The sequence below is a fragment of the Callithrix jacchus genome, chromosome 12, assembly GCF_049354715.1.
Source record: "Callithrix jacchus isolate 240 chromosome 12, calJac240_pri, whole genome shotgun sequence".
Lineage (NCBI taxonomy): Eukaryota > Metazoa > Chordata > Mammalia > Primates > Cebidae > Callithrix > Callithrix jacchus.
This window is the reverse complement of record NC_133513.1, coordinates 31,722,053-31,742,848: the sequence shown is the minus strand read 5'-3', so window position 1 is coordinate 31,742,848 and position 20,796 is coordinate 31,722,053. Positions and strand designations below refer to the sequence as shown.

The window sequence follows — 20,796 nt, the reverse complement described above, 5'->3', positions numbered from 1 at the left end:
CTAGGACATTCACAAGGTACAAAACAACATACATACACTGAAATCTAAGTTTTCTTTTTTCCCTCTTCTGCAGCCTACCAGGTTCTGCCTCTGAAACTAACAATGGTTAAGTTGCTGCACATCTTTCTAGATTTATTAATTAAGCAATCATATAGCACTGACACTGACAAAGCTTTTTAAGGGCTTTGCTTACATTTATTCATTTACTTTTCATTCACTGTGGACACTCAGGTAGCAGCAGGAAGGAAAGTATTTTGCTCATCCAAATGAAAGTCTGATCTGCTCTTTGAATGTTGTTCCTTCAATCAGAGAGCTGTATTTTATTAATATATTCCTAAATCTTTTCTTATTTTCTCCCCTAATTGAGCATTCAGAGATGTGGCCGTTTTCTAGTTTTTCTTACATTTCACCACTAAATCTTAAATTTCATCTGAGAGAGACAGTGATGAAATTGATGAAATTCCTGAGTCACTGGACATTTATATGTATGTTTATGATTGTCCCATACACACACACACACACACACACACACACACACACACACACATTTTTCTATCTAGCTATTAACCATTAAAATTCTATACCCAGTCGGGCACAGTGGCTCATGCCTGTAATCCCAGCAGGCCAAGGTAGGCAGATCACAAGGTCAGGAGTTTGAGACTAGCCTGACCAACCTGGTGAAATCCCGTCTCTACTAAAAATACAAAAATTAGCTGGATGTGGTGGCGAGCATCTATAATCCCAGCTACTCAGGAGGCTGAGGCAGGAGAATTGCTTGAAACCAGGAGGCAGAGGTTGCAGTGAACCAAAATCATGCCACTGCACTCCAGCCTGGGTGACACTGGAGGTGTCCTGTAGGTACTGCACCCTGTCTCAAAAAAAAAAAAAAAAAAAAAAAATCTATACTCTTAAGTGAGGAATATTACATGTTTCTTCCCAAACCCTGTCAACTACCCCCTTAAATAATCCCTGGGAAAAAAATGGCAACATCTATATTAATGTAATTTTTATATCTCATCCATGACCTATTTGATAAAAGTCTAGAAACTTGTGATGAATCAGCAGTGATGGAAATTTGTACTGAACCATTTCATATGTAAAAGGGTATCTATTTTAGACATGACAGCTCTCTCCTGTTTATTACAGAATTTTCCATTGTTGCATGTTTAAAGGGCTTGTCAATTCCCTTTCCTTTTCTAATTCTCATGACCAGATCATAAGAGTGTGTGGGGGCCAGGTGGGGTAGCTCACGCTTATAATCCCAGCATTTTGGGAGGCCAAGGCAGGTGAATCACGAGGTCAAGAGATCGGCGGGTGGGTCCTCCTGGTCAATGAGGTGAAACCCCGTCTCTACTAAAAATACAAAAATTAGCTGGGCATGGTGGTGCACGCCTGTAGTCCCAGCTACTCGGGAGGCTGAGGCAGGAGAACTGCTTGAACCCAGAAGGCGGAGGTTGCAGCGAGCCGAGATCATGCCATTGCACTCCAGTCTGGGTAACAACAGCGAAACTTTGTCTCAAAAAAAAAAAAAAAAGAGTGTGTGTGATCAGGCTGACTGATGTGCCACAACACATATTTAATCCTGGAATTTGGGGTTATCAGAAGTCTCCATTTTAAAAAGTATTAATTATATGTTTTCAAACAACCCACTGGTGAACATACAGTGCTTCATTTTTCTTAATTTCTCAGTGAATAACCAGCCTTTTATGTATATATGTGGTAATAATTTTTAATTCTCAAATCTGTTTCTTTTTAAAACTTCTTAGATTTATATATCAGAAGTTCAAACTTTACTGTATTTTTTTACACATTATTTACAGATCACACATCATTGTCTTCTGTTTCTTATCCCCTTCAAAAATCTTTGTACTGCAAGACAAAATGTTGGCTAGAATGGTAACTTTGCCCTTCAACTTTTCCATCAGTTTTTTTTTTTTTTTTTTTGAAACGGAGCTTCACTCTTGTTGCCCAGGCTGAAGTGCAATGGCATGATCTCAACTCACCGCAGCTTCTGCCTCCTGGGTTCAAGCAATTCTCCTGTCTCAGCTTCCCAAGTAGCTCAGATTACAGGCATGCACCACCACACCCAGCTAATTTTTGTATTTTTAGTAGAGACAGGGTGGTCTGGAACTCCTGACCTCAGGTGATCTGCCCACCTCGGCCTTCCAAAAGTACTGGGATTATAGGCGTGAGCTACCACGCCTGGCCTCCATTAGCTCTTTTAACTCTTCCCCGATATTCTATTTCTGCTGTTATAATACTAAAATATTAAACTCAAATGTAAAAAAAAAAAGTTTTCCTCAGATGTAACATGATTTTGTACTCTTGACTTTTTTATATGTCTGAATTGTTGCATGTAATTAGAAAACTTCCCATGCTGTTAGGTTGGTGCAAGAGTAATTACGTTTTTGTTTGTTTGTTTTTTGGGTTTTTCTTGAGATGGAGTCTCACTCTGTTGCCAGGCTGGAGTACAGTGGCATGATCTCGGCTCACTGCAACCTCTGCCTCCTGGGTTCAAGCTATTCTCCTGTCTCAGCCTCCCAAGTAGCTGAGACTACAGGTGCCTGCTACCACACCCAGCTAATTTTTGTATTTTTAGTAGAGATGGGGTTTCACCATGTTGGCCAGGATAGCCTTGATCTTTTGACCTCGTGATCCACCAGCCTTGGCCTCCCAAAGGTGTGGGCCACCCAAAGGTGTGGGCCACCATGCCCAACCGAAGTAATTATGGTTTTTGCCATTACTTTCAATGGCAAAAACTGCAATTACTGCACCAACCTAATACTAGGAGCCATATATCCACCTGCTCAAGGTGCTAGATGTCATGTTTACATTCCTCTATAATATAGTGTTCATTCATGACCTTGAACACATTGTGCCTGTGTCTAATTAAATTCAAGTATCCTTTTCATCAGGTTTGACTTCCATGTTATTTAAATAGACTTTATTTAGGCACTTCACATTCTCAAGTACACCTTAGTCCAGGTTGTTCAGGTAAGTTGCTCAGATTAAGTCAGTGAGACAGTTGGGGTCACAGATTTAATTTATTAAACAACTAAAGCATCAGCCCAGATAGCCATATTTTCAGTTAATTCCACTAATGAAGTGCTAATGAAGGGTTGACCAGTTGAATAGAAGTGGATTCTTGGCACAGCCATCAAGTGACAATTGGTTTAAAATGTCCTGAGTTCTAAGCCAGCTTGGGGGATGATATAGTTTGGATATGTGTCCCTGCCCAGATCTTATGGTGAATTGTAATCCCAAGTACTGGAGCCTGGTGGGAAGTGATGGGATCATGAGGGTGTATGTCTCATAAATGGTTTAGCATCATCCCCTTTTTGCTGCTCTTGCAATAGTGAGTGAGATCTCGTTGTTTAAAAGTGTGTGGCACCTCCTCCCACCTTGCTCCTGCTCTGGCCATGTGATATGCACGGTCCCCCTTAGCCTTCTGCTATGATTCTAAGTTTCCTGAGGCCTCCCCAGAAGGCACACAGATGACAATATCATGCTTCCTGTGAAGCCTTCAGAACCCTTAGCCAATTAAATCTCTTTTCTACATAAATTACCCAGTCTTAGGAATTTCTTTATAGCAGTGTGAGAATGGCCTAATACAGATAATTGGTAACAAGGAATGGGGCATTGCTACAAAGATACCTGAAAATGTGGAAACAGCTCTGGAACTGGGTAATGGGCAGAGGTTGAAAGAGTTTGGAGGACTTGGAAGAAGACAGGAAGGTGAGGGAAAGTTTAGAACTTCTTAGAAACTGGTTAAATGATTCTGACCAAAATGCTCATAGTGATTCGGAAAGTGAAGTACAGGCTGATGAGGTCTCAGATGGAAATGAGGAACTTATTGGAAACTGGAGCAAAGGTCACACATGTTATGCCTTAGAAAAGAGCTTGGCTGGATTGCATCCATTTCCCAGGGATCTGTGGAAGTTTGAACTTGAGAGTGATGTTGTAGAGTATCTGGCAGAAAAAAATTCTAAGCAGCAAAGTGTTCAAGAAGTGGCATGGGCCAGGCATGGTGGCTCCCACCGGTAATCCTAGCACCTTGAGAGGCCAACGCAAGCAGATCGCTTGAGCCCAGGAGTTCAAGACCAACCTGGGAAACATGGCAAAACCCCGTCTCTGACTAAAAATATTTTAAAAATAGCTGGCATGTAGCATGAGCTTGTAGTCCCAGCTACTCAAGAGGCTGAGATGGGACCATTATCTAAGCCTGGGAAGACTAGACTGCAGTGAGCCACAATTATGCCATGACACTCCAGCCTAGGTGACAAAGTGAGACCTTGTCTCAAAAAAAAAAAAAAAAAAAAATGGTGCGACTGCTTCTAACATCCTATGCGTAGATATGGAATCAAAGACATAAGTTGGAACTTCTATTTAAAGGGGAAGTAGAGCATAAAAGTTTGGAAAACTTGCATCCTGCAGCTTGCTCATGTGGTAGAGAAAAAAAAAAGCCTATCTTCAGAAGAATTCAAGTGGGCTGCTGAGCAACCGCCTGCTAGAGAAATTTGTATAACTAAAAAGGAGGCAAGTGTAAATTAGTCCAACCTTTGTGGAAGATAGTGTGGTGATTCCTCAAGGATCTAGAATTAGAAATATCATTTGACCCAACAATCCCATTACTGGGTATATATCCAAAGCATTATAAATCATTCTACTAGAAACGCACATGGACACGTATGTTTATTGCAGCACTGGTCACAATAGCAGACTTGGAACGAACCCAAATGTCCATCAGTGATAGACTGGATAAAGAAAATGTGGCAAATATATGCCATGGAATACTATGTAGCCACAAAAATGTGTAAGTTCCTGTGCTTTGCAGGGACATGGATGAAACTGGAAACCATCATTCTCAGCAAACTAACACAAGGACAGAAAACCAAATGCTGCATGTTCTCCCTCATATGTGGCAGCTGAACAATGAAAACATGGACTGTGGTAGGAGGGAACATCACACACCAGGGCCTGTCAGGATGGGGGACTAGGGGAGGGATAGCATTAGGAGAAATACCTAATGTAGATGACCAGTTGATAGGGGCAGCAAACCACCATGGCATGTGTATACCTACGTAACAGACCTGCACGTTCTGTACATGTATCTCAGAACTAAGGTATAATTAAAAAAAAATACTTGTGATTGTATTAGGAAATTCTTGTAGTTGAGTTTTTTTTTAGCTCTAACAGATCAATTTGGTTCATTGTTAAAATGGCTATTTCATCTTTCAGCTTCTGTATTGTTGCTCATGTATTGTTCCTGTATAGTTCCCAATTCCATGAATTACGTTTTGACTTTCTCCTGAATCTCCACAATCTTTGTTCCTATTGATTCTGAATACTATGTCTGTCATTTCAGCCATTTCTGCCTGTTAAGAATAATTGCTAGGGAACTACTGTGGTCATTTGGAGGTAAAAAGGCATTCTGGATTTTTTAGTTACTAGAGGTCTTGCACTGGTTCTTTATAAACTGTGTGGGCTGATGTTCTTTTAGTCTTTGAAGTTGTCCTTTGAATGGGGTTTTTCCTTTTATATTCTGTGATGCCCTTGAGGGTTTGATTGTTTAAGAATGTAGGTTAAATTAATTGGCTTTGTTCTGGAAAATATCAGGGGGCCAAGGCTCAGGTCAAGCATTCCTGGGCTGCATGTTCTAACCCTGGGCCCCAAGCATTGTTCTGTGGACCTCAGGTTTGGTACCTGTTGCACTGGAGATGCTGAAGTATTCTCATTCCACTAGCAACAGCACTCCAATGGGGTAAGGGTGCTAGCCAAAGCACTTCAAAGGGTGCTGGCAGTGGGATCTGTGCTCACTCATGCATGCATGCCAGCAGCAGCAGAGGCATAGAGGACAATCTTGAAGTCCAGTTGTTTCATAACTGTCTTTATCCAGTGATTAATTTTCCATTTAATAGGGAAACCATTTTATCTTCAATATTTGTGTCATATGTTAATGTACAGTATGAACTGTAATTGTGACATTACTTCTCCATTAGATGCTGGCTTCATTTCTTGTTGTACCTGAAATTGGACTTTTCTTCTTCCAAGACATAATGAGTTTGTTTCCAGGGTCCCTCTCCCAGCCTGAGAGCCTCAGTCAAGCTCACCTGCACACTGAGCAGTAAGCATAGTACCTACACCACTGCATGGTAGCATGGCCAAGGAAGCCCCTTGGTGTGTGATGTGGCTTAAGAGTGATGGAAGCTGCAGCAAGGGGGACGGGATCCCTGCTCACTTCTCAGCTCCAGGTCTGAGGCTGACCACTCCTTAACCATCTCTAACATCCAGTCCCAGGACAAAGCTGACTGTATCTGTAGTATATCTCACAGCACTGCAGTGCCATGTGAGTGAAGCACAGTGACCCAGATGAATGGAGATGTGAAACAAAAACTGTTTTCTCCACTATGAAGGCTGCCACACAGCTCTCAGAAAATGTCTGATCTCATATATCCTAGGGAATGTTGGTGGGTTTTTGTTGTTGCTGTTGTATCCTTTTTAATATTACAAGGAGTGACAAAGATGCATTCTGATTCCTGTCAAGAGTTCCTTGGGAACCAGTTTGCTACAAAGGTCTTCAGTAATGCTGCAAAATTTTTAACAGCTCTTGACACCTCTGCTGGTCACTGTCCTTGCATGGGGGATTCAAGGCCATTCACTCTCCTCTCCAGATACAAACACTGGGACTCAACTACATGCCTCCTTCCTACCACATCAGGGTTCATCCTAATGATCACCCTTCGAAGATAACATCTTTTTTTTTTTAAGTAATTTCTATTTTTATTTTTTGTTACAGGGGTATATTGTGTGACGCTGAGGTTTGGAGAACACGATTGATTTCATTAACCAAACAGTGTGCATAAAGCCCAACAGGTAGTTTTTCAACCCCTGCCCTAAATACATTTAACTCAGAAAGTCTAAATTTGGTTTCACATTTATTTTGAAACTAAATGTTTCATTAATTCCCCTTTTTCACCTGGTTTCTGAGTTGTTTGTGTGTAACTTTCTGCATGGCATGAGATTCAGTGTTTGGTTTGGCTCTCCGGATGAAGGCAATCACCCTTTCTAATCTGTGTAATACCCTGCACCCAGTTAATCATGGCGTGTGTATCCAAAAAGTACAAACACAGAGCGATCACTGGGTCTCAACACCCTCAACCTAGCATCAATATAAGGCCTGTGTCTGCATCACAGATGCGAATCCACGACAAATCTTTCCCACAGCTTTGACCTATTTCTCTGTACCAGGCTGTCTCCCACAATAATCTCAATAGAGAACTGTTTTGAACCCAAGCCAAAAGAATCCTCTTCAAGCATTGTTTGAGCAGAACTCCTATCCTGGCATACGAACCAGGGAACAACTGCACAAAGAAATCGGCAGTCTGGAGTCTGGGATACAGGTGGGCTTATATTCCCATTTCATTTCCTTGGTGTCAAAGAAAAGAGAGAAGCTGAGCTAAGCAGTCTCCAATTGTACCATGTTGAGAATGAACTAAAATTAGACCCCCTATCTCTGCCTTTTACCAGTCTTGGAACACATGGTCTCGTTTAATCATTGATGGGAGAAGAAAGTGAAATTGGGCCTTTTTCCTGGTAGGAGAAAATTAAATCATATTTGCATGTTGTAGAGAATATAGGTAATAGGGTCACCATGATCATGATAGGTTGTCATTGATACCTGGAACCAATGTCATCAATACTTGAAACAGAATTCTTGTTCTTTAATAGGCCGTATTGAAAATAATGATGTCAGGGCTGCCATAAAGTCCCATTTCTCATCCCATGGATTTTGTTTCTTTTCTACTGTTTTATTTTGAGACAGAGTCTTACTCTGTCACCCAGGCTGGAGTGCAGTGATGCAGTCTCAGCTCACTGCAACCTCTGTCTCCCAGGTTCAAGCCATTCTCATGCCTTACCCTCCCAAGTAACTGGGATTATAGGTGTGTGCCACCACACTTGGCTAATTTTTTTATTTTTAGTAGAGATGGGGTTTTGCCATGTTGGCCAGATGGGTCTTGAACTCCTGGCCTCAAGTGATCCACCCCCGCTTGGCCTCCCAAAGTGTTGGGGTTACAGGCCTGAGCCATTGTGCCGTGAGCCTCTGTGCCTGGCCTCTACTAAGTGTTTTCATGTGAGTTTTACACACTAAATCTTGTTTTGGAATATTCTGAGTGGAATAATGGATATAAAAATAAAATCATTCTCCACTTAAAGAAATAGATGGAAAGGTCACAATCACATCAGAAGAAGTGTATCCAGACTGTCAACAGCCAAGTAAAAGAGACTCTGTTGAAGAAAAGCCTATGGTCAGGGTTTCATATCAGATGCTATAATCCCCAGTAAGACCTGGGATACAGGGATCTGAGTTTCAGGCAGGCCAGGTGAAGATGTATTTCCTTCTATTTATGCACCCAGCCCAGGTGTCAGTGCTTCATCAAATCCCGGAATGAAAGTATGTAGGAAGACATGGAGATTGGCTGGTGCACTGGCACCAGGGCCACCTGAATTGATGGTGGGGAAAGAAAGTACAAGAAACCATGTAGAAAGAAGCTGGATCTGCCAGGGTATTCACTAATGTATTTGTTGCCTCCACATTTCCGGTCATGTTTCAAGACTTCTTTCCTGATCATGTTTGAAGTGACATATTGAGAGAACAGATTTAACAGTTTTACAAACTCCTCGGACATAAGAGCAGGTCAATAAGTATTGCTTGTCTTTTGGGATAGAATCTTTATCATGAGTTATCAAGTCCCCAAATGAAACACTCAGGAATGATTAAAAGCACATTCCTCTATGCCTTCCAGTAAGGAGGAAGCAGCCACAGGTTTTGATTATGAGAGTCACAATCTATTTAGTTAGGTATCTGGTTCATAGGAGTGTTCTTATCTAGTATTTCCTCTGGAATGAATGAACTCTGAGGTATATATGAATAATTCTGGCTCAGCAGTGAGTATTGGTAATTAGTGAGCTCCTCTTTAAATGAATTCTCATCAGAAGTCCCTTCACATGGATTGTATGTTATGAAATGCCTTTGACTATGGGGAGATGACAGAGGGCCAAGGAAAGTCAGTCAGTCCTTGATCAAAGACTTGGTGAGACCTAGCAAGTGAGAGGGAGGGCAGAGAGAGCGAATGAGAGTGAGACAGAAACAAGTGTGGGGTGGGGAAGAGGTGAAGGAAGAGTGGACACATACCCATTGGTCAGCTCTCCCTTTAGGATGCCAGCCATTGTGTCCTAACCCAGGGTCCTTTCCTTTGTAGACCACAGATGTGACAGAGAAGGAAATGATTCTTGGTATTGAGCTCAAATACATACTTAACATTATGTAAAGTAGGTTGGATAAAACTGGAAACTTTTCCCACATAGTTTTGTTTTCAAAACCAGAGAAGACACTTGAGGCTGAGCTGGCTGCAGAGTGGACACTCCTTGGGAGGTGAGTAGCTTCAGGGACACAAGCTTCAGTCCTGGGCCCCAGGTGAGTCCCCAGCAGTGCCACTGCAATTCCTCAGTGCATCTTTTTGAAGTAGAAATGTCTCTTTAGGCTGTTTTCCAATTTTGCTGCAGAGAATGCCGATGTCTCTTCCATAACAGACTAGTATTGGGAATGTGACCAGCATCCCCATCTGGTGGGAAGGTAGTTTGGAAAAAGGGAAGGCCATGGATCTTCCAGTCCTGGTGTGGCAGACAGTACAGAGTCCTCTTCTTTAATCCAAGAGCCAGGATCAGTGCATGAGCACCTCAGGGGCCTGAGAGGGAGTCAGGGTAGTAAAAACAATGTTTTAAAATGTCTACTTAAGGTTGATGTGAAGATGGCCTGAAAGCCCTCTTTTCTTCCTGTTTTCCTCCAGAATGCTTAATAAAGGAGGGAGACAAAAGTGATGCCATCACTAAACTGTACACAGGTGTCCTCCTTCAAGCCTTTCAGAGGAACCAGTTCCTAGGAACTGCCATTAAGGAAGAGCTGGCAAAACAAACAGGCACTCCAGAATCCAGAATGCAGGTAAGTTTTCTGTTTGTGGTGCACAATTTGTCCCATAAGAAGTGGTAGTGCCCATGAAGATGGTACTAGAGAAATGGGAGCTGATGTCTTAAAAGAAGATGAGAGTTCTTTGTTATGAGGGTGCTGTCTTATGTGTCTTATGTCATATTTGTCTTATGTCTTAGGTGTTGTTACCTTTATCTCCATCCCAGGCTTCTAGGCACTAAACATTAGTGTAGACCCTGCCCCTCCACTAACCCCCAGGTGTGATAATCTAATCTCTAGGGTCCTCTCATGTGGGAAAATCCTGCAATTCTAGCATATCAATGTGTAATCCATTCATGGGCCAGTGCAGTAATTCCCCTAACTCATCTATATTTTGCAGACTAAATGTTATGTACAGACAGAATCACCGAGATTAAGCTCAACACATGTCACTTCTGCCTCACAGATGGAATGAAGCAGAACTTCTTACGTCTTCTGACAGCGTTGTTTCCCTTTCTCTGTCTTAGATGTGGGCTCAGAACTGAAGCGCTCGGACCCCAGGCCAGAGCAGAGGCAGCCCCAGTCACAGACCTCACCTGAATGCTCAGCAGCAGCACAGCAACCTGTGCATTGCCCAAGCAGCTCTGCACACAGGCCTCCCTCAAGCTCCCCACAGCTCCAAAGGCAGCCATCGGTCAACTGTACCAGGGCTTCCTCCACTGTGCAGGTCTGTGGCCTTTAGGAGGCCTTCTGGGGGCTGTGTGAGCCAGTCACCAAGGGCCATAATGTGCCAGTCCACCTGGGCTGTGCCACAAGATCTCTCCTTTCAGGACCCATGTGTCAACAGGACCAACTCTCAGAGGAGCACAGTCACCCACTTAGTCTCCTTTCTGGCATGTGTACCAAGGAAACTGCCAGGATGACAAGGACAGTGATGACACCATCCTGGGAGTTCTGCCCTTCTAGAACGCTACTCAGCCTAGTCTGGTCATTCTGACCAAGGATCACAACAAGACACAGCCCACCTTAGGCAATAGTGGCATGAACCCCAGGGATCACCACCTGGGGACACGGTGCTGCTCTACAACCTGCTTGCACAGACACACATACAGCAGCCTAGGGGATGGCCAAGCAAGGGGCTATCCCTTCCCTTTTGAGCAACCATACCAGCAACCTGCACCTCACACCTATTTTTTTTTTTTTTTGAGACAGTTTCGCTCTTTTCACTCAGGCTGGAGTGCAATGGCACAATCTCAGCTCACTGTGACCTCCACCTCACAGGTTCAAGCAATTCTCTTACCTCAGCCTCCCGGGTACCTGGAATTCCCACAGCCACACCCTGCTAAATTTTGTATTTTTAGCAAAGACAGGGTTTCAACATGTTAGCCAGGATGGTCTTGAACTCCTGACCTCAGGTGATCCACTCACCTTGGCATCCCAAAGTGCTGGGATTACAGGCGTGAGCCATCATGCCTAGCCTCACCTCATACCTTTTAGATGAACTCCTAACTTGAGAGTTTCAGAAATCAGCGTCACCATTTAGAATTAGGACAGGAGAACCCTCCATGGCCCTTAGCCAATAAGTTTCAGGCTCTGCTTGATGCCCTGCAGAGCTCACTAGGGCTTCAGGTTTAGGAGCAAGGAGGTGTCCTCACCACTCCATCAGGCCTCCTCTGCAGGATGAAGCAGCGTGACCCACAAGAGGATGAACAAGGGGACACGTGGATTCTGAGCCCACGTCTAAGAAAGAGAAAGGAAAATAAGGATGTCAGAAGACCTAAGAGGTTCCAGCTTCATTCCCTCATCTGTGAGGCAGAAGTGACATCTGCTGGGCTTCACTGTGGTGATTCTGTCTGTACATGTCCTGGAACAAGACTAATGCAAGAGGAAACTGACCACTTGGAAACCCAAAAAAAGTGTCTTTTCTCTGCCTTGGGGACGCTGCTTAAGTTCTGACCTCACTTCATGGCCTAAGTGATTATTTCTGAGCTCCACACTGTCCTGTAGGCACCACGGACACCAGGCAGTGGATACCTTTGCCACATCCTAAGGAGCCAAAGCATTTTATGACAAACATGACCTCCTCCCTATGACTGTCACCTCCTGAGCAGTCTGGACAATGCACAGACTAGAACTGAACCCAAGATGAGAATAGGTAAAGGAAACACATACACACTTCGCCCCCTTCTGATGAGTTCACAGGGTGAGCCTGAAGGCAGGCTGATGCAGAGAAAATGAGGGTGCTATATTTCTTCTTCATGTGAGTTCATCAAAAAGGGTTTCCTTAGCTTTTACCGGTGGAGATGGGAACTAGAAGTTATCTATCTACCAATGATTGATAACACAAGCTTAGATTGATAATACTAGTGTTCACATGTAATCCTCCCTTTAAGTATGTAGACAGAGAACATGACAAGGAAATGCAAAACAGCAACTCCCTGAAATCACCAAACAAACCAGATGTTCATCTTCTCAGTTAGCATTTTGCATAAATTTATATGCACAGCTATGCACAAAGCTGCCCTTTTTGTTATAAATAAATTTCTGTCAAGTTTAAGCCTCTTGGTTGTCTTTGTGTCTCCTCTCTTCCATTCAAGTGGTACCTTCTGAGAATACACCATAAATACTAAGCTATGTCTGCTTCCATTGGTACCTTAAAAATGAAATGGGATTTCTTTATCAAGATGCCTGTCTTTCCCACAATTCTTGCATTCATTTGTGCTGTCTCCTTTCCATGTGAACCTGTGGGACCAGAATCAGGATACCCTGCTCTAGTTCATAGCTTGTATTTGCAAAGATGCCTGTCTGTTATTACTACACACAGACATAGATGCATTTTGCTTAAGGAGTTCTCTAGGGTGTGCCTATTCCAAATTGACTGTTTAATTCCAGATGATTGGCACAGGACACTTCTCTTCAGATTGTTTTTTGTCTTTAAAGAGATGGAGTCTCACTCTGTCACCCAGGCTGGAGTGCAGTGGCATCATCATAGCTTACTGCAGCCTTGAATTCCTGGGCTCAATCAATCCTTCAGATTGATTCTATTAACTAGGGTATTATAAATCTCTCTCCCAACCCCACCTCACATACACACAGGGCAATGCACACACTCATACACTCATAGTCTCACAGTTTCCCCTGAAAATAATCTGACAAATGCCTTAGGCAGCATTGGGACCATGCTGTTGGGTGTTGGCCTTAATTTTTTCAATAGTGCCCCAACATATTCATGTGCAGAGATGAGACTATAGTATGGACGGTCAAATGCCAAATTTCCAAGAGACATTTTGTCTTTATCCCTTTGTGCTACTACAACAAACCATCAGAGACTAGGTCATTTATAAACAATAGAAATTTACCTCTCACACCTCTCAGAAATCTAAGATGAAGGCACCAGAAAAGTGAGTGTCTGGTGAGGGCCAAGTATCGGCTCCCAAGGCAGCCCCTCCTTGCTGTTTCCTCTTAAGGGGAGTGACACTGGGCCCTCATATGTCAGAAAGAGGAGGGGCAAAAAGGTATCTAGTGTGTTCTTTCCAGCTTGCTTCTAAGATCACTAATCATTCATGAGGTGGAGCCCTCATGACCTTACCACCTCCCAAAGGCCAAACCTTTGAAAGCTATTGCACTGCGGATTCAGTTTCACCATGACCTTGGTTTTTTGTGTTTTTTGGTTTTTTAAGACGGAGTCTTGCTCTGTTGCTGTTTGGAATGCAGTGACACAATCTCAGCTCACTGCTTCTCCTGCCTCAGCCTTCCAAGTATCTGGGGATTACAGGCACCTACCATCATGCCCGGCTAATTTTTGTATTTTTAGTAGAGAGAGGGTTTCACCATGCTGGCCAGGCTGGTCTCAAACTCCTGACCTCAAGTGAACCTCCCAAAGTGCTGGGATTACAGGTGTGAGCCACCATGCCTGACCTCAACATGACTTTTGGAAAGGGCACAAACACTCTAAAGCACAGTGGATGTCACAGTCACTCTCCCTATGGTCAGGGTAAGGTCATGTGGTCTGTGGCCCAGGTGCAGGCCATCAGGCCCCATGAATGTAAGATTTACCCAGTGATATGTTGGCAAGCAGCAGTGCCAGGCCATGCTCGGGCACACTGGTGAGGAGTTCTGCATTGGGAGAGCAGGATAGTTAATTCCTCTGGTAATCTGGGGAGAACTGATACCTTTCTCTTATCATAGCACCTGGGCCATGGGCCACCATAGATGTGCACCTTGACACTGAGGGATCCGGAGAGCATGTGTGATGGCAGCAAGTGAAGGAGCAGCACAGGAGAGGGGTGCAAGTACTACCCTTCCTGAATGCCTTGTTAGGCAAGTGGAATTCCACACTCACCTCCCTCAGTGGTCTCCTGCCTTTCCACAAACCTCACAGTAGGCCATCTGCATGCACAACCCCGGGGTGTGCAATAACAAACAATGTTTTGTTTGTTATTGCAGCCAGTGATGATAACCAAAGAGCTCCAGCCAGACCCCTGGAAAGTGGGGCTCAAGTGCTGATTAGTTCATGTGCAGTGTGATCACTAACTTTACAGGTGGGAGCCTGAGAGACCACCTGCCAAACAGGTTGAGCCCAAGTCAACTCATGCAGGGATACAGCCAATGAGTGAGCACTCTTATCCTGCACACAAGAGCATTTTAGGATGGGAAAAGATGTGACACTCACCTCCCCTAAGAGAAGTGCATTACAACAAAGGCCAAAGTGCAAACCTGCCAGTATCTGGTGGTTCTGTCCAAAAAGCATTTGCCATAATATGGAACCTGTCAGTTGGCCGAGAGCAGGTAGTTAAAATTGGACTAGATGACCCTGGCTTTGATGGGCCATCCTGTTTATGCCAATGGTTGTAACTACTTACTTTTTGCCCTGATGGTGAAGCAGGTATCCCCACCCTGGTGCTATAGAAAAGTTGAGTGCTGAACACCTAACACTGGACAGATAAGATCTAGGTGAGTTTGTCAGTGACACCAACTCTCAGAAAGGTAAGAAAGATTACACGCCAGGCAGAGCCACACGGGGTTCTGCTTTGGAGCAGAGAGGAAAAGCAGGGGCTGTGGTGAGCAGCTGTATTAACCAGAGAGTACAGTGACCACTGTTTGCTATGGGAGGATGTGAGAGACTGGATAAATAATTCCAAGAGTTGTCAAGGAAGCAAATCTTACCATTTAGGAATAAGCGAACTGCGCCTGCCCACCCCCCAGACAGGGAGGATTGTCTGCTAAGTTACCTTACCTGTGGAAGCATGGTGAGGATGGAAACAAGGTTAGATCATCTGAGGCTCTTTCAGCTTCAGATGTCAAAAGAACCAAGAATACTAGACCTTAATTTCAGGCCACAGTTACCATAATTTGAAATATATTCAGGACATATAAAAGCAATTCAAATGTTAATTAATGGTGATTACAAGTTCAGTTAGAAACATATGACTAATAAAACAACACCCCAATACACAAACAAGATGTTAGTCAGGTTCATTGGTTATTTACTTATTTATTTACTTAATATACTTCATTTTTTTTTTTAGAGTAGCTTCAGGGTTACAGAAAAATTGAGCAAAAAGTACAGAGAATTGTCATATAACCCTTCACCCCTCCCATCCTCCACAGGCTCTCCAATTATTAACATCTTGCATTATTATGGTACATTTGTTACCATTAATGAGCCAATAGCAATAATTATTAACTGAAGTCCAGAGTTGACATTAGGGTTCACTCTGTTTTCCATTCACTGTTTCCCATTCTCTGCATTTTCACAAATTACAGTACCTTAGAGAGTACTGGCCATAAAAATCTCTCCACCTACCATCCCTCTTTTCCCCTGAACTCTCAGCAACCACTGGTCCTTTCACTGGCTCCATAGTTTTGCCTCTCCCAGAATGTCACATAACTGCAATCATAAACATAGCCTTTTCAGACTGGTTTTTACTTAACGATAAGCATTTAGGAATCCTCTGTGTCTTTTAATGGCTTGATGTCTAATTTCTTTTATCATCTGCCTGAGCACTATATCCTGCAACCTTGCTATAATTGCTTATTAATGCCAGCAGGGTTTTTGCTGGTGTTTGTTTAGAATTCTCTACAAAGAGAATCATGTTATTTGTTAACAAAGACAGTTGTATTTCCTCCTTCCAAATCTATGTGCATTTTATTTCCTTTTTTTGTATCAGTGCATTAGATAGCACTTCCACTACAATGCTGAAAAGGAGTGGTGAGAGAGAATATCTTTGCCTTGTTCCTGTTCTTACCAGAAAAGCATCTAGTTGGAAGGATGATGTTAGCTGTAGTTTTTTTTGTAGTAGTTCTTTACCAAGTTGAATAAGTTCCTCTGTATCCCTTCTGTGTTGAGTTTTATCATGAATGGGCATTGGATTTTGTCAAATGCTTTTTCTATACCTATTGAAATGATCATATTTCATCTATGAGCTGATTATCAAATATTGAACCAGCCTTGCACTCCTGATTTGCTAATATTTTGAGGATTTCTGCATCTGTGTTCACTGGAAATACTGATCTGTAGTTTTCCTTTCTTGTAATATCTTTGCCTGGTTTTGGTATTAGAGTAATGCTGGCCACACAAAAATGAGTTGGGAAGTGTTATCTCTGATTTCATTTTCTGAAAGAGATGGTAGAGACTTAGTATCATTTCTACCTTAGTTATTTCATAAAATGCCCATCAGGGAACCCATTTGGTCCCAGTACTTTGTTTTGGAAGGTAATTAATTACTGCTTCAATGTATTTAACAGATATATATGCCTATTGAGGTTTACCTTGTATGAGTTTTGAGAGAATGCATCTTACAAGGAATTGGTTCATTTTAGCTATCAAATTTATGTACAGAGTTGTCCATATTTTTATAATCCTTTTGGTAATCATAGGATCAGCTGTGATGGCTTTTCATTTTTTGATATTAGCAATATTTGTCTTTTGTTTTTTTTTCTTAATCTAGCTAGAGGTTTATCAATTTTACTGATCTTTCAAAGAACAACCAGGTTTGGGTTTTATTGATTTTCTTTCTTCACTGATTTTTACTCTAATTTTTTTCCAGGTTACTTTGGATTTAATTTGCTCTTCTTTTTCTAGTTCCCTAAAGTGGAAGCTTAGATTACTTGTGTAATCTAGGATCATTAGACTGTATAATCTTAGATTATTTGTATGATCTGATCATGTAATATAGTGTTCAGTCTTCACAGTCAATAAAAGCCCCACGTAACCTTGATCCTGACTCTGCTCCAGCCTCAACCCTCCTCATCATATTCTCAAAAGTCTCTGAGGACCCAGATCCCTGTCTAGGTACACTGAGCCTTGAAATGACAGTCCAACAGCCCTGGATAACAACTGCACTATACTATATGTGTGGGCCTCTTTCCAGGGCCTTGTCTTGGAGAGCAGCTGCTTAAAGAAAATTTGGACTATCATTTAGGCTGAAGGCTGAAGTGTTCACATATGTATCCCAGGCACTTCATGGCATGGGATGAGCCATGGGTAAGAAGAGAAAGGGAGTAACATGGAGGCAGGCCTAGATTTTCACATGTACAGGACAGATTGTTTTTTGGACAATTTGTTATTTTGACTTATTACTTTAAATGGATAAACATTAGCTCTCTGGGTCTCCTTTAAATTGTTTCAGAACATGACAAACATCTGAGATGGGCCTGATGATGTAAACCACTACTAAACTAGGGATACCTACTTCTTATTCACAATTACGTTAAATTCCATTATGCATATGAAACACATGGTTTATATCACATACCACTTGCATATATGTAAGTCCTATGAACGTCAGGGATAATTCACAGATGTGTTTAATGCTATTGCCTTGATTATTCAATTTATCTGTGCTTTAAAAAAAGCTTCATATTCAAAGTGGATGCCAGGGATATGATTGCAGAAACGGTGTGATTATTAATACAAGGGAACTACTTGAGGCTAAATCCTGATTCCTTTGTAATCCTGATACAGTACGGATCTAAGATTCCTTTCCAGTTAATTGTGTTGATGGTTACTCAAATGTAAAAGTGGTAAAAGTTTGATATAACCACATGCACATACATGATGCATGCAAACCATGGTAAAATCTGAGTGGGTCTGTATCTACTAGCATGGTAACATCAATTTCTTGGACTTGACCATACACTATGATTATATATTATCCTCTGAGGAAGCCTGGTGAAGTGTACATGGGAATTCTCTGTACTCATTACAACTTATTACTTTCTTTAAGTCCTTAAAGCTTTACATTCTACAATATACATCTATAAATTATTGTTAGGTGCCCTAAAAACTATTATGGCATCAAACGGAAAACAACTTGTTATATTGCTAAGCAAAATTTGCACTTTAGATTTCTTAAATTGACACTTTTCTCCACAGTGTAAACTCTAACATAATCTTGTTTGTATTTTTGCCAAAAACTTTCACAAATTCAAAAAATTCTGTAAGGTTTTATTCCAGTATTAACCATCTGATATTCAACAGAATGTAACTTCCTAACAAAGCCTGTCCTATAATAGTTGTAGTGTATGGGTTTATTTCCTGCTGTTACTTTGGAGTAATATAAGGCGAGTTTGTGGATGGTTACTAAACATTAAGGAAGTCAATAGGGATTTCTCCACAGTGTAAATACTCTGATGCATTGTGGAGGCTGACTTGTGGCTGGAAATTTATAATATCCATTTCATTAATAAGGTTTTTCTCCTATGTGTGTTCTCTGATGTACAATGAGGTTTGACTTTTGAGAGAAGGTTTTCCTGCATGTGTTACATTCATAGGGCTTTTCTCCTGTATGTGATCTCTGATGTTTAGCAAGGTCTGATTTACGGTAAAAGATTTTTCCACATTCATTACATTGACAAGATTTCTCTCCTGTATGGGCCCTGTGATGTACTGTGAGTGATGATTTGTGACTGAAGGATTTCCCACATTCATTGCATTCATAGGGTTTCTCCCCTGTGTGCTTTCTTTGATGTAAAATAAGTCCTGACTTCACACAGAAAGATTTTCCACATTCCTTACATTTATAGGGCTTTTCTTCTATATGGGTTCTCTGATGTACAATTAGAGCTGACTTATGGCAGAAGGCTTTTCCACACTCATTACATTCATAGGGTTTCTCCCCTATGTGAATTCTCTGATGCTGAGTGAGTTGTGACTTCTGGCAGAAGGTTTTTCCACATTCATTACATTCATAGGGTTTCTCCCCTGTATGTGTTCTATTATGTTTAGTTAGGTATGATTTATTGTAAAAGATTTTTCCACATTCATGACATTCATAGGGTTTCTCCCCTGTGTGTGTTCTGTAATGTTGAGAGAGGGTTGACTTATGGCTGAAGAATTTCCCACATTCAGGACATGCAAAGGGTTTCTCCCCTGTGTGAGTTCTCTGATGTACTGTGAGGTCTGACTTCAAGCAGAAGGTTTTCCCACATTCATAACATTCATAAGGTTTCAACCCTGTATGAATTATCTGATGCCTGGTGAGTACTGACTTGTGGTAGAAAGTTTTCCCACATGCATTACATCCATAAGGTTTATCTCCTATGTGAGTTCTCTGATGCTGTGTAAGATGTGACTTTTGACAAAAGGATTTCCCACACTCAGGACATTCAAAAGGTTTCTCGCCTGTGTGTGTTCTCTGATGTACTGTAAGGTGTGAATTCATACAGAAGGATTTTCCACATTTATAACATTCATAGGGTTTCAGCCCTGTATGTGTTCTCTGATGTTTAGTGAGGTCAGATTTCTGGTAAAAAGTTTTCCCACACACATTACATTCATAGGGTTTCTCCCCTGTATGTGTTCTCTGGTGTAATGTGAGGGCTGACTTATGGCTAAAAGCTTTCCCACATTCATTGCATTCAAAAGGTTTCTCCCCTGTGTGTGATCTCTGATGTTTAGTGAGGTTTGACTTCTCCCAGAAAGTTTTCCCACATTCATTACATTGAAAGCGTTTCTCTCCTGTGTGCACCCTCTGATGTCGCATGAGATGTGACTTCTCCCAGAAAGCTTTCCCACATTCATTACATTCAAAGTGTTTCTCTCCTTTATCACCTTTCTGAAGCTGTGACAGACACAATTTCCTCCTGAAATTATTCCCACTTTCCCTATAATCATAGTGTTTCATAGGTACCTCATGATGTTTAGAAAAGGCAGACTTCACACATAAGGACTTCTCACAATCACTAAGTTCATAGTGATTGGCCTTTGAGGGAGTTATCTGATGGAACAAGAGGGATGAACCATCACAGAAAGTTCTCCCAAATTCATTATATTCACAGTTATTCTCTTCTGCATTCTCTCTCTTCTGTGTATTGAATATTGCCTTTTCAAAGACGGTTTCCTGACATATACTATATTCAAAATTGTGCTCTAAAGTTTGAATCTTCCCAGGCTGCAAAGTGTCCTCACGAAGACTCAGAGTGTTCCTATTTTTCAAAACTTCATTTTTCTCTTGAATATGAGTTTTATCATGCTTAATATTGAGTAACAACTTCCCACAGGCATTAAATTCATCAGGCTTTCTTCCTAAATAGTTTATCTTACTGAGAACCAATTCTGAAACCGTGCTGAAACTCATTCCACATGAGTCACACTGACAGAACATTTTTCTGGAAGGAAAAGAACTTACATCCAAGTTAAATGGTATTCCTATTACTTTACCTCGTTCCTTAGTCAGCATTTCATTATTGACGAATACAACTTCCCACAAATGTTTAGATTGGTTTTCTTGGCTCCTCTCTTTTAGGTGATCAGCTGTCCAGATTTCTAGAAACAAGCAAAATTAATCTTAGCATATAAATACCAAAACATTTCTTAGAGAATGAGATCT

General features: G+C 41.8%; 1 protein-coding gene across 19 annotated transcripts in view; it reads right to left on the bottom strand.

Annotated features, from left to right (window-relative positions):
* Nucleotides 1-15,442: 15,442 nt before the first annotated feature.
* Nucleotides 15,443-20,796, bottom strand: part of LOC100398456 (uncharacterized) — a 149,780-nt gene continuing 144,426 nt past the window's right edge. For all 19 annotated transcript variants that reach the window (XM_078345222.1, XM_078345223.1, XM_078345233.1 and 16 more), the window contains one exon: nucleotides 15,443-20,732. In XM_078345222.1, the coding sequence (XP_078201348.1) occupies nucleotides 18,649-20,732 (2,084 nt within the window). In that variant the 3' untranslated portion in view covers nucleotides 15,443-18,648. The remainder of the gene's footprint in view (nucleotides 20,733-20,796) is intronic.